The sequence below is a fragment of the Xiphophorus hellerii genome, chromosome 15 (assembly GCF_003331165.1).
Source record: "Xiphophorus hellerii strain 12219 chromosome 15, Xiphophorus_hellerii-4.1, whole genome shotgun sequence".
Taxonomy (NCBI): Eukaryota; Metazoa; Chordata; class Actinopteri; order Cyprinodontiformes; family Poeciliidae; genus Xiphophorus; species Xiphophorus hellerii.
The window spans coordinates 1,359,968-1,374,570 of NC_045686.1; the positions used below are offsets into that span (position 1 = coordinate 1,359,968).

General features: G+C 37.5%; 2 protein-coding genes across 7 annotated transcripts in view; one reads left to right on the forward strand and one right to left on the reverse strand.

Moving 5' to 3' along the window:
- Positions 1–1,160: 1,160 nt before the first annotated feature.
- Positions 1,161–4,028, reverse strand: LOC116734202 (toll-like receptor 5). The gene is made up of 2 exons (XM_032585438.1): positions 3,851–4,028; positions 1,161–3,017 (listed from the first exon to the last, which is right to left on the reverse strand). The coding sequence occupies exons 1-2, from the start codon at positions 3,902–3,904 to the stop codon at positions 1,236–1,238; spliced, it is 1,836 nt and encodes a 611-aa protein (XP_032441329.1). The 5' UTR covers positions 3,905–4,028; the 3' UTR covers positions 1,161–1,235.
- Positions 4,029–7,422: 3,394 nt separating this feature from the next.
- LOC116734201 (dystrobrevin beta-like) overlaps positions 7,423–14,603 on the forward strand; it is a 35,370-nt gene continuing 28,189 nt past the window's right edge. For 4 of the 6 annotated variants that reach the window (XM_032585434.1, XM_032585431.1, XM_032585436.1 and 1 more), the window contains exon 1: positions 7,423–7,660. The gene's annotated coding sequence lies outside the window, so the exon portion shown is untranslated. Of the gene's footprint in view, positions 7,661–12,135; positions 12,263–14,603 lie in introns of those variants that run through there. The other 2 variants (XM_032585435.1, XM_032585432.1) reach the window with 1 other exon arrangement.

The following is a 14,603-nucleotide window of genomic DNA, read 5'->3' on the forward strand; positions in this document are numbered from 1 at the left end:
TGGGGGGAAACCAGAGAAGTTAAGTATTGTATGTAAAATACATTTTTGCACAGTAAAAGGGGGTGAGAGTATTCCTTCAACATGTTTTTACTTTTGAGGAGCATCCGGGGAGTAATGTAGATATCCAACAGTCTGCAGAGCAGATTTTACAATTCTCTAAAGTGAACGCCTGTTTGCAGCAGTGCAGCTGGAAAATTAGAGAAAGCAGTGTTTAAAGAAGAGCAGTTTTATATATGAAATAGCAAAATACTATATAGAAAAATGTATCAATATTCTTTCTGTAAATGTTTATGTTTTTCTTTGTTTTAAAACCTAAGAACAGAAATAAATTGGGGATGTTTTTAAAATCCTTAAGCCGCCTTTTCACAAAAGATTAAATATATGAGGCTGAAAAGGGCTTTTTGGGTTGTAAAGGTTGCACACGGACCCCAGAAAATAAATAATTAAACATCATCCTCCTGGACTTAGGGATCATGTTTAATTAATCAACTTACGATTAATTGTTGAATAATAATTTATTGGATTCAAATCTGTTCCAATCGTTTAACTATTAACGTTCGCTTGGAAAGCGAAAAGAAGACCAAAAGAAGACCCTCTTTTGGTGTTGCAGTTTGTCCTCCATCTTGCAGAGGGCGCTGCTGGTCATCCTTGATACCAGCGGCATTGATACAAAAACAAAGATGGCGGAGTGACAGCAGAAAGGAAAAGAGGAAGAGTTGAAACAGAGTTCGGTGTTGGAAGAAAAATGCACTTTATGCGGTTCTGTTTTGAAATATAAACACTGAACAAGCTACTGTACAAAAGGTGAGGTTGTGATGAAATGAAAAATTGTTACATGATAGAGAAAAAACATACAATAAACAAGGTTGATTTTGATGACTGATGGAGCGAATTTTTAACCGTCCTTCAAAAGCAACTATAGTCAGTACTTTTGTATAAATGTATCTGTTCATGGGTCATTAAGTGTTTCACATTTTATTCTTTTCAACTTTTATTTTTCTATTCAGCAACCTAAGAGGTTCCTGTTTGTTACATTTGAAGAATAATAACGTGAGACCCACACTTTTCTGTTTATTCAGACAATATTTAATACAGCTGACACAAATTAATGTTAAAATGTAATTTGTTGTTTTTTTAATTCAGCATTTGATTAATTTTTTCCCTTTATGTTATGGAAAAACAGTCGTCCCTCTTCATAAAAGAGAAAACTAATTTTTAAGAAAATGAAATAATCGTTAAATATGTCGATTTTGGATTAATTCATTCATTATCTTTTTGGTAGCTCTCAATGCCAGCTGACCATTGTAATCTAACAGCGGTATGTTATAGAAACCAGCCGGAAATTCACACCTGAACTCCTCTATTGGGCTCAAAAACGTTATGTTTGTCTGTTTCATCCACATCAAGAAGCTCTGCAGATCATTATTGCAGTAAAATCTGTTCTTGGACAGGTCTAGGAAGCTGAGGGAGCTGAAAGCGATTGGATCTGGGGAGGCAATAAAGTTGTCGGAGAGATAGAGGGATTTCAGACTTTTAGGTAGAACATCAGATTGGAGATATGTGAGGGTGTTGGATGAGAGGTCCATCGTTACAACTGAGGCAAGGCCCTTAAAGATGCCTTGAGGAAGAGATCGCAGACCGTTGGAGCTCAAGTTGAGACTGGTCACATTTTGAAATTTGTCGAACAGATCTAGGCATTTGCCCTGACTCCAGATAGACTGCAAAGAGCTGCTGTGCAGATCCAGAACTTTAACGTTAAATGGAGCGACGCGCCTGCTGAGGATGCACCACTTAATTGTGTTGCCCCCATAAAGAAGCAGTTTGAGGCATTTCATCTGATCCAGAAATGAATAAATCTGCGTTATTCTGTTGTTCTGAATGCTTAGAGAGGAAACGTTATGGGCAAACCGAGTGATGGTGTTCACCGATGAGGATGTCAGCTTATTGCTGTTCAGATTAAGGTTTTCTAAATTTGGTAAAGCTGCAGTAAAACCTAATTCCTGCAAGGAATTATCTGTTAAATTTAGGAATCTCAGGTTTGGAAGTTCGCTAAATGAGCCGTAACCCAAAACGCCGATGTGATTGTGAGATAAATCTAAAATTTCCAGATTAGTCAGAGAGGCAAAGGTGTGAGAAAAGATTTCCCCAAGCAGATTGTGTGACAAGTTGAGCATTTTTAAATTACCCTGAAGGCCTTCAAAGGCCATTCTGTGTATCTGATTCACTTTGTTTTGAGAAAGATCAATACTATTGACTTCTGTGAGTGGAGTGAAAACTCTCTGACGCAATGAAAATATTCTGTTCTTGGACAAATCCAGAAAGCGGACTGAGCTGTTTTTCAAGCCTTCAAAAAAGTCAAGGTCTGGATCTGGGAGATTATCGAAAGAGAATCCTTTTCCTATGTGTCCAGAGACTTTAAGTTGGGATATGTTTGTTCCACTAATGGCTCTGAAAAATAGACTTAATTTATCCACGCTGAGTCCACTGTAGGACAAATCGAGAGTCTGGAAAGATACTCCACTGAACGGATTCCCACATTTCTGCCAGTCGAAACTCTTATTCAACATGTTCCTCAGGTAGACACTTAGTCTCTTAATATGGTTCCCGTAGAGATTTAGAGTCTGCAAAGATGACAGTGGTGCTAGATAATTTCCTGTCAGAATGGAATCGTTTAGCGAACAGTAATCCAACTGGAGCTTCTGGAGATTGGACAAACCAGCAAAGGCCAGCGGTTCCAGTTGAAGACGAGGGTTTAACCCGAGCACCAGCCTCCGAAGGCGACTCTGCTTGAGGAAGGCATTGCTCCGGATGACAAGCGGCACTTTCTGGTTCCCAAGGTCCAGTTCCTGCAGGTTCTCCAAGCCGGACATTGAGGTGGCGTTGATTTCACCGATCCGATTGTTCTCCAGGAACAAGTGGGTGATGTGAGGTGGAAGAGGAGGAACCGAGTGGAGGTTTTTAAACCCACAGAGGGCAACCGAGCCTTTAATGAGGCATGATGGGAAGCAACCTGGCATCTGCAAGTAAATATTCAGAAAACAAATTACATTGTGAATCTCTGGTACTATTAAGATATATATATATATATGTATCTCAAAGGTGACCTATTAGGCTTCCTTGAAGAAGTTAGGATACAAAACATGTTCATGACAGTTTTTTGGACAAAATTATTCTTCCATAATGAGTTCTGCCCATTTTGAGCTTCTTTCACAATGAGTTGTGTTGTCACTCTAAATTCCAATAAGCCACTACTGGCCACAACGTCCTTCTCAATGTTCACACTCACACGTGAAAATGGCTGCAAACAGATGCACAGTTATGCAAGAAGTAGAACCTCCTGTATAATCAACGAGAATGCATCAAGTGGTTTCTGGATGGTAAGCCAACAACAAAACACGTGTCTTTTCCAGCAGCCATTGTAGAATGAATACATTTGTAAAACCAGCTGATAAAATGTGCTGGAGTTCAGTTTGGTTGCTAGGTAACGGCAGAGTCCATTGATTGGCTCAGCGACTCGTTTTCCAGAACCCCCAAAAATGTAACTTATTTCCAAAAAATGACAATAGGTCAATGCCTGGTTGTTTTTTTAAAAGTGTTTGCACTGTTTTTAGAAGCAGTTGAGATCCAAATTAAAGTATAAAAATGTGCAAAATGTGAATTTTGCGTAATAGATCCCCGTTAATAGTTCTAACTCATTCTTAATCCACTTTAAAAATTGTGTAAGAAGAAAAGACACAGATTAATATATGAGGAACATGAAAGACAGTATACTTTATCATAAAGATTTTAAACATACTAAAGAAAATGCAAGATCTATGAAACTTAAATTCTTCAGTACAGATGTCCATACCTGTAGGAAAACACCAACCACAACCAGCTGAAGACCAAGTGTCCACATCATCATACTGCTTCTTCTTCTCCCAGACTTAAAAATAACCTCATCAAAGTGGTGCTCTGTGTTTGATGCAGAGCCTCCAGTGGGCAGGCTTTTTATTTGTGATTGTTTACGTCAGAGTTCCTGTTGAGCAGGATTTCCCCCTTTTTCAGTGTCCAGGTTTACAAGAGGCAGGGAAGTACCTTTGCATGTTTACAGCTCTCTGCTGGTTTGCACTGTCAGGGTTAGGGTGACATGCTGCATTGCACAATTGTTTGCGAAAGTCTTAGTTGCGTAAAATAAATTTTTGATAGTGCATCATGTCCTATCTGTTTTTAAGACCAGATGATATGACTCTAAATCAAACTGTTTGGTATCGAAATGTTTAAAGAGGAAATATGTAGTGGAGAAAAAGAGAATAGTTTATATTAACTAAAAGGGAAGCTCAATTTTATTCCCTGATGAATAACATGCATGCAGGGACACATTACAAACATTGAGGAGTCCAATTACAGAGAGGAGGTGGAACACCTGGTGCAGTGGTGCAGAGAAAATAACCTCTGCACCAACGTGAGGAAGACAAAGGGAATTTCAAAAAGGACAAGGATCCTCTTCATCCCCTGTACATCGGAAGAGCAGCTGTGGAGGTGGTCTCCAGCTACAGGTATCTGGCTGTGCAGAAATCCAGTGAGCTCACCTGGAGTGCCAACACCTTGCATCTGGTCAGGAAGGCCCACCAGCGTCTCTACTTCCTCAGGAAGCTGGGGAGAACTGGACTTGGGACCTCAGTCCCGAGGAGCTTCTGTCGCCGTGTGGTGGAGAGCATTCTCTGCACCTGCATCACCATGTGGCACGGGAGCTGCACTGCTGCTGAGAGGACGGCTCTGCACAGAGGACTGTGGGGAGCAGCCTTTCTTCCACCTTGAACCTCTACACAGCACGATGCAGGAGGAGGGTGCTCCTCATCATGAAGGACTCCACCCATCCTGCACACAGACTGTTCCAGCCGCTCCCCTCAGGCAGGAGGCTTAGGAGCATATACGTATATATAGCATATATATACATAGGAGCTGTTTTAAATCAGTATTTCCTTAATATTGGTGAAAAAGTATTTGTTCCACCACTAGATTATTTTATAACAAGACATTTTTGTCATGTTATATTAAAACAAGCTCCTATTTCTTGCTGAAAAATCAACGGTAAGTTACCCTAGTTTTGCCTTATTTCAAGTTTACTAAGATATTTGCGCTAGAAACTAAAAAAAAATACTTAAGTAAGATATTATGTTTTTGAAGTGTACACATGTTCAAGGTCTTGATGTAACCCAAGATGAAAATGAGCTTTAGACCTTTGAATTCAGCAATAATGAGGAACACAGACATAAATAACAAAGAAGTGGTCACAGCACAAACGGAAATGAAACCCCAGGATTGTCACATATATTACGTAATTTTCTGATCCATGTTCAGTTATTAGAAATGTAGGAAATACACTAGGCTTTTCCAAAATAGTTGGCAAATAATTTACAGGAAAATAAATAAATCAGTCAGGGATTACCTAACCAATTAATGTTAAAGGCAGCCAGTGAAATAGCCTTTATTAACTTTCTATTGTAAGTACAAAAGTATCCAGGTAATTGGGACTAAATATATTTCCTTCTGAATGTTTAAGAGTATGTTTTTGTGAGTTTTTTAAAAGTTTTTTTTACCACCGACATGCTAAATTTCACAACTTCCAGGAAACAAACAGAGAGAGAAAGAAAAAACCTGATAAATGCTGCATGACTTTTCTGCCTGCGGCCATGTTTCATGGTAATAATTTAATGCTGCTGCTGTAATTTAACAATATTGCACCACTTTAACTGTTTGCAAAGAAATCTTAACAAATGGGTGATTATGTTTTATAAGTGCAACAAATTAAATGTTGGTCTTTCCGTCCCTCTACGGAGTCTGTGGAGGTACTTCAGACATGTCTGCTAGAGCAAATGATAACTCTGGGGAAAAAACACAATCGCCGCCGCAGTTTATTTTATTGCCAATTTAGGAAATTAATTGTTGCCCCTCTTGTTAACTATTACAAAGCAGTATGAAACATTTAGGAAAACCATTGAAGTCTCTGTTTTTCTAATATAAATCACTTTTCTGGCTCAACCAAAGAATTTCAGCTGTTACTAAAATGTGTTATGATATGAAACATAACTTAAAAGAAATTTGACTTCACAATTTGACTTTTTGAATTTGGCTTCTGTCTCTTTAAGACGCTTCTGCTCTTTCCAACACTCTGCCTTCAATATGTCATCCCAACAATTCTGCTCATTATGTGAAGTAGTTTCTAGAAGTTTATGAGTTCCACCAGGTTTTTGCTAATTGCTGCTGCCACTAGTCTAGAGGAACTGCGAGGGGATGGGCAGAAAATGATAGCGCTCCTGCATTAGCTGCTTTGCAAACACCCTTTGATCGCAGGTCAAGTAGCATTGCCTCTAGGTATTTCTGCTTCTCAAGCTATATTTTCTTTCTGTAATTTAGAAATGATCTTGTATTTCTCAAATAGTTCCACAGAAAACATATAGGTGGGTGTACACTATAAAAAAATATGTAAATTTTTGTTGTTTATGTAACTTTTTTTCCAGATAAATATAAAAATCAAAATCAACATGTGACAATTTCTTAATAAAGAACTTTACATGTAAAGTTGCAGTATGTAACTTTTATTTAAATTTTTTTTACACATTTGTCAAAACTGTCACTATGTTGTGACAGTATAGCACAAAATAGATAATTTGCTTAAAAAATTGCCACCTTGCTCTCTGCTCTCTTTTCCCCACCAGCAAAGCCTGTTGTGAATGCGATGGCTAGTAGCATAGCCACTGGTGAAAGTGAATAAACAGCTTTCCTGTAATTGTAAGTTGTTTCTCCACTATTAGCAGATTTAGTAGCAAGTACATGAGCATGACTGATAGTGCTGAGGCCCTCCTCCTGCCTCTGATTGCTTTGGTTGGCAGGTGCATTTCTTCAGACTGCAATAGTAGCTCAGGGAGGAGGTGGAGGATCTCGATCTTTTCACAGATTATCTGTCTCATAATATACTTTCATGTCAAAGCTAACTCTTTTAACAAATATAATATTTTTAAAATAAAACTTATACAGAAAAATATAAGTGGGGTTCCACTTTATTGAAGAAATTTTTTTAATTTTTATTGTTTAACTGCAATTATATAACTTTCTTTCCCCGATACAATATAAACGAGATCCAACATCAACATGTGACATTTTCTTTATATTTAATGAGGTGTACGAATTTTTTACAACCAATTTTGGGTCCTGCAAACAAATTCAGCTTGGGGCCCCAGAAAACTTTGGACCGGCCCTGCATTTAGTTCATCTTCTTGATTTGAAGTAAAAACAGACATAATACGTTTATCTTTTTTCCCCAAATGAAACTGGCACTTGTAATTTTAGCCGTGTGGGTTGGTTTTGAGCGAATGAGTCGTGTAAAAAAAGGGGGAGGAAGCAGGACGAACCAGAGAGGAGTGACTTTCTTTCAAAAATAGTTCACTTCATCGCAGCAGCAGCAGCAGCAACCGGTGAAGTAGCTGCTGCGGGCGGGTGTGCAGGGTGACAAACATGGCTCTTTCCGGAAATAAATAACGGGACTGGTGAAAGATAACATCCTAACTCAGGTGGAGGTCACAAAAAAGCGAAGGGGGAGTGAAGAAACTTGAAGTCGGTGTCACACGGGTTTCTGTGTTGATGTATTTGGACGGAATACCTGCCGAAAATAGTCCCGGTGAGTAAATCTCGTCTTATGTAGCATACTGAAAACACACAACGTGGTTTAGAAATTCAACTGGACGTTTTAGTTACGTGAAAGGTTTCTTTATAAATGCTAAAAAGTACAAAAGTTTAGGAGTGAGAGGCTCCTAAAAGCGCATTCATTCGGGGGAACAAGGTGAACAGGGAGTTAAACTTTCCTGCAATATGGCCGCTCATATGTCACAAAGCTGCCCCGAAAGTTGGCAGAACTTAAGAGAAATTCAGGATCATTTATATTTTATAATGATTGTTGTTGTTGGAAGCGATGATGGACACTTAAAAACCGTTAGATGAGATTTTTTTTAATAGAAAGGGCTGTCTTTCCCTGCCATGACTAAGACATGCCCACTTTTCAAATCAAAACGGCAATTGGTGTTCAGTTCCTCATCGGTGGGAGGAACATTACTCCATTCAAAAATCTGGTAATTGCTCGTTTTCCTACCTTTTCTTCAAAACATGCTAACTCCGGGCCTCAACTTTAAGGGTTATTAAAGTCATCAGTGTTCAATATTAAATTCGGCTTACCAATTTATGTGTATAAGTGTTAGCCTTTTTTTCTGAACAGAAGCATTTACAGTAGCTGTGCCCAAAGTAGGTGTCGAGGGTCAAAAAGCAACCACCTCTTCAGGAATCAAATAAATAAACAGGAGAATTGTGAAAATATGAAAACACTTTTGTAGGTACACTTTATGGAATTAGATTGTGACCTTAAAAACTAAATTTATTCCTTAGGATATTTTAGTCAACATAGGTAGAATAGATTAATTCTCATGTTAACACAAACTTTGGACTTTACTATATATAATCTGCAACTGAAATCAAGACCAGTGGTCAGTGAATGCAGATGCTATAAATACATTGTTCCAATAGATTTATTCATTCATTTTCTTATTTTATTAATTTACATAAGAGCCAAAAGTAAACTCAGTCGGGGCAAATTATAAAGGAAGAAAGCAAAAAGATTTAAAAGGATACAAAAGGTTAATTTAAAATTTGGCTGTTTCACTCCGACTTCATTGCTTATCACATTAGCCTTGTAATTTGCTTATTGTTTGTATTTTTTCCTTTTAGTTTTGATCTACCTGTAAAACAATTATGATTACAAAAACGTGAAGGCAGCCTTTTTATGAACTGGAAATTGGAGATTTGTGGTGGGTGGTAAAAAAAAAAAAGTGCTTGAAAATTTAAATAAAAATGTAAATGTTCTGATTTAAAAAAGCATCAACTATTAAGCAGAATAACAGCTTTCACCAAGTTATAACAATGGAAAGCACAGATTAGTTTACAAGAACTGATAAAATTGGGACCTTTTTTGCCTACTGGGGACATATTTTGTGCTTCAGGCGAGGGAAGGTATGTTTACACTTAAAACAGGGAGAAATGAAAAGGCAAACAAGAATTAGCCATCTGCCATTTTTTCTAGCATCCACCACCCTTCACCTAATAAGCGGGTAGATCTGCAAAAGAATCTGGTATGTCTTTTCAAAAGCTTTTTCCTTATAACCTTTTCTTTAAACCCATATGGAAAGACTTGTTGTTGGTTTACTGCACGGCTGAACTGTGCGACTATCTTCGCTGTGGGTGGGGAGATAATAGCAGAGAGGATGAAACCTATGATTAGTCTGGTTTATATAATTCCCCAGGAATCAGATTATAGTGAAATTAAAGCGTTCTTCGTTTTGTATGTAGGAGTAATTGCTGTAAAGTTCACAGAGCTCTTCAACCAATTGCTGTTTAACACGAGCGGATCTGAGTTAATACACAACGTAGCTCGCAGTATTGCCGCGACGTAGAGAAGAATGACTTGTTCCTTGTTCATTCACCGATGCTTGGGAGAATATTTGCATAACAGCTTGTTTGAATTCCTGTCCAGGTGATTCTGAGGTCATTGACACTGCGGTATGTTTGCACAAAAAGTCAAGTGAATTTGTACATGCTGTGCCAAAATAAAAAATGCACTGCAGTTTTCTATGCAACACAAGACACAACTTTCACTTCCTATCTTTTGTCTCTTGCATGCTCATCCTGTTTCTCGCGCTTATGCTTCCTTCCGGTTTCTTTAATTCACCACAGTTTCTGTTACATCTTATCCTGCAGAGTTTCTTTGTGTGCATCCTTGCGATTATTGTTCCTGTAAATAAATTTAAAAGTTGCTTTGTCAATTTAGATATCTGAAAATGTAAATGTACAAACGCAGAGCCTAATAATAGGATATGCATGCTATAATTAAATGTAGCATTGAATGTCCTAGCTCAAAATGGCAAACAATGCGAAGGCCTGTGTTGGTGGGGCAAGTTGGTTCTGGTACAAGTGAGACAATGAAATATGATCTATGAAAGGCTCCCAGTCAGCTTAAACTGGTCTTAATGTCAGATTAAACTCAGTAAACATAATATAATTTGATAATAATAAACCTTTTGTGATGTGGAGATTGTGTTTGAACCATCATCATCTTGGAGTTGTTCATCAAGATAACCGTTTGTTTTAGCCAAATCCAAATCCACATTAGATTACCATGATGAAATTTGTTAATTTGATCCTCAATGAGTTTTTTTGGTGGAACTGTCTCTCTGTATATTCAGTCTTTTTAGAGCTATTAAATTATCTGCTACATAATGTTTGCCAGAAATTGGTAAGCAAATGTGAAAACCTTCTCTCAGCTGTAAAAAAATAAAAAAAGTAAAAAATTAAATTAAAAAATCAGTTAAATGTTGTTGAAGCCTTCAATAATTACCTTTTCACAATAATTCATTTATTTATTTTAATATTTGGATTTTCTAAAGCTATTCCAGTTTGATAATAAATAGGACTATCCAAAAAGTAAATTATTTTAATTAATAAAATTTTCTGTTTTGTTTTTTTTTAAAGTATTTTTCTTTTCTTTATTCTGTTTTTTTGTATTGGCAACATGTTACTAACCCCAAAAAATAACCTCTGCTTTCAGTAAATAAATAAATGTTAATAGAGTTGCAATAATCCAGGATTTAAGAAAGTAGGAACCTTAATTTGGAAATAACAAAAATTAATGGAGAATTTACAGGAATTTATTGAAATTAATGGAAACTTATTTGAATATTTTTAAAATGTTGATGATTGGCCAATAATTTTAATAATCCACCATTAATGTGTTTTCCAGTGTTTTTGCAAATTAAATGTGCTCCCCTAAAGCAAACTCATATTAATTCCAAAAGATGAACCTCAAACCTTTTCTATTTGTCTTAAATGTGACATTATGTGTCCTTGAACCGGTTAGGATACAGAACATGTTCATTACATTTTTTGTGTAAAATCATTCTTACATGATGAGATTTTAGTCTGGTCTGGTTTTGAGCACCTTTCTGAATGAAATGTTTTAGGGCTCTTGTCACTTTAAATCATAATGAGCTGCTGCAGCTCATTAGGATCCCAACATTGAGTTGGGATGCCCCCCCAACTCAATGTTCACACTCGCACGTTAAAATGGCTGCAAAGACATGTGCAATTATACAGCTGTATATCTTTGAAAAGCATTAGTACAGCCGCCTGCACAACCAACAAGAATGCAACGAGTGGTTTCTGGATAATAAGTCAGCAAGAAAACACTTGTCCTTTCCAGCAGCCATTGTACAGCACATACAGCAGCGAGACCAGCTGGCCAGATATGCTGGAGTTCGGCTTGGGTTGCTAGGTAACAGCACAGTGTTTGTTGATTGGCTCAGCGGTTTGTTTTCCAGATACCAAAAAGCATTAACTTATTGCCTAAAAATACCTGGGTTGTTGTTTTTTAAAGTGCTTGGGCTGTTGAAACGCAACTGGAAGTATAAAAATATGTAAAATCTGACTTTTGCATAATAATTTTTCTATTATGCAAAATAAGCCAGCTGACCAAACGTGTTGGAGCTCGTCTTGGGTTGCTAGGTGACGGGCTGGGCCGGGCTGGGGTTGTTTGGTAACGGTTGCTGCCTGCTGATTTGTGGCATTGCATTTGGAAGGTTTTTGAACCGCTCATTTTCCAGACACTAAAAAATATGAACTTATTGGCAACAAAACAGCATGTTTTTATTGTTTTTGGGGGTTTTTTAAGTGTTGACCTGATTTAGAAGCTGTAGAGACCCAAATGGAAGTACAAAAACATGCTAAAAGTGAAGTCAGCATAACAGGCCCTTTTTAACTCTTGTCTCCCAGCACCCTGTAGTAAAACCACCATTGATTCAGTCAGCACCTCTTCCCCATTTCCTGAAATCGTAACCTTTTTAAACGTTAATGTAGAAAATTGTTGCAAGCTTTCCAGAGGTCTTTGCGGTTGTTCGGAGGGTAAATGGTGCTCAGAGGTGCTTTAGAAATGCTGTCGTCTACAGTTGCTGCACAGAGTAATGTAAATTTAAAACACACTCGCTCAGTGCTCGGGGTCCTGTCAGTGCAGAGACAACGATGGACAGCTGCGAGGGGTAATTTGGTCATGTGGTCTTCAAGTTGTGTATAGTAAACACCCTCTTACCCCTCTTTAGTTCCCCTTCGTCTGATAGACGCCCTTTTCCCTGCCTTATTGCTGCTTCTTTACTTCGACAAATTAAGTTTTAAGCTGTTTCTGAACACGGTAAGTCCAGTTTTGCTGGGTTTTTGGTTTTTTTTTTGCTTGCAGTCAAAGCTGTAGTGTGTTTGTTTTTAGCTTGAGAGTAGCTGGGATTTAACAGCTGCTCTACTTGTTAGCAAAAACAGAGAGAAAACCTTTGGTAAGTATAGTTTGTGTTTGTTTTCAGGTCCATTTGTCTTGTGCAGGTGTGCAGGTTTGCATATACAACCACTGGGGAGAGTGTGTGTGGTGGCTGTTATTAAACAGGTGCACTGGTTGGGTGGTCTCCTCTGATATGATGCTCACTGTTTTAAATATGTTTTTATATATATATGCCACTATTATATGCTTTTATTGTTGAATATTTGCTTTTATTTGATACACAATAAATGATGCTTTTATTTGATTTATTTGATTCTGGTGTATCAAAATGTTCTTTTTACATTTTAAAATTTGTAAAAAGAACAAATTTTAAAATGTAAACTGTGCATTTAAAGAGCCCTAGGCAGGAAAACAAACACATTCACAATCATTTATTTTAGTTGTGTAACTCACAGCTGGAGCTCTTGGGCGTACTTAAAATATTGAATTATGACAATTAAAGCAGTTCTGAAAAGAGTTCAATCAGTTCATTGTTGTTGCTTGATTGTAGCTGTACAGTACACAGGGCTTCATGACTGCTGTTGTTTTTAAATAGTTTAATGAGTTGAAGTTAACATAGTAAAAATAATTTGCACAACTTAACTTTTGGGACTTTTGGAGTTTTTGATGAAAAAGTATTTGACCGCTTATAGATTACCTTTATTTTTGCTTTTTAGTCGGATTACTACTTCGGATCAGCAAATATATTTTAATATTAGACAGATATAACTTGAGAAAACACAAAAAACTGTTTGCAATTAAATCCCAACTCGCACCTAAGCACTGCTACATTACAGCAGCGCCCCCACAGGATAGGAGGGGAAGCGATTTTCCATAGGGTTTGGTTCGTTTGACATGTTGCAGTGTGAAAGCGAACCACACCAGCTGAAAATGTAACAAATGTTACAATTTTAATCCCCAGTTGAACCAAGTGAACCGGGCTTTCAGGTGTGAAAACACCCTAAATGTTCTGTTGTGCTTGCTTAATAAGCTTTATAGGTTTTTTGGCAGGAATGTGATGCCAAAGCTCTAGACTTAAATGCAATTGAGATGTACTGTGACTTTGAACACACCATTAATGCTTGATAATTCTCTTGTGTGGGTCAATTCTGCTTAGAAAATGTATCCAAAGTGATATAAAAGATGCTTCATGTATTTGTTGCAAGAGAGGAACGATGAGTTATTAGATTTAGGGTGTTAAGTTTTCACATAAGTCTGGTCCTTCCTTTTAAAATCTGAAAAACTCAGAGAAAACAGTACATTTGTGTCACTCTCCACTCAAATTATGTACAGTACGCAGTACAAAATAGCAAAAATAAGCATGGCTCTTACCCCTGGAGATGTTTACACTTCAGTTCAGTGTCGACATTATCATCATCTGCGGCTGTTGAGGTTCGGATGCCGACAGGAACATAATTTCTAGAAGCTAGCAAACCATTTTTTATTCACTTTCATCTGTTCAAACTTCCAATCCCCATTGTTGTCTGATACAAGATGTATTGGAGGGTTTGTGTTTCTGTGAGAAGTTTTTTTTCTTGTTGGTGTTTGGCAACTGCTCTATATTTACTTCCTTTTCTTATTTCCTACCGACGTCTCAGTAGGTAAAACAAAACCACTTGGCAGTTTCTATTGTTTTGAACATAAAAAAGCATTTACCATCAATGCAAATTGCACATGCCTTCCTTGCTAAATCTTCTATTTATTTGAAGCTAATGACTGCACAGGATATCCACACAACCTTAAAAAGTCTTAATTTGATGCATTTCAAATTAAGGCCTTAAAATGTCTTACTCTTTAAATGAAATTAAGTGGGACTTAAATGCGTTCATAACAAGTCTTGAATTTTGTCGTGGCAGGACTCCCTAATCTTGTATATTAGTAGTTTTATACTTTATCCTAGCTATACCTTAGCTATATCCTCGCTATACCCTTGGTACATAGCAAGGGCAAAGATATCCATCTATCAAGCTAGCTAGCTATCTAGCAGACTAGCTGGCATAGTGTAGTTAGCTGGCAAAGGGCAAGCTAACTACCCAAACGCAGCTACGTAGTTAGCTTTAGCCTTGCTAGCTGCCTAGCATGAATTGGAAAGGGTTACTACCTACTCTTACTAGCTTTGGATATGGTATCCAGTTAGCCAGGATTGCTGGCTAGCTGGTAGTTAGCCAGCAATCCTGCGGTAGCTGGCTAACTACCTAACCAGGAACATAATTGTTAGATGCTA

Coding starts and splice junctions, on each gene's coding strand:
- LOC116734202 (XM_032585438.1), bottom strand. CDS start 3,904: ATGATGATGTGGACACTTGGTCTTCAGCTGGTTGTGGTTGGTGTTTTC. Junction 3,018..3,850: donor TGGTTGGTGTTTTCCTACAG/GTATGGACATCT, acceptor ATTTACTTGCAG/ATGCCAGGTTGCTTCCCATC.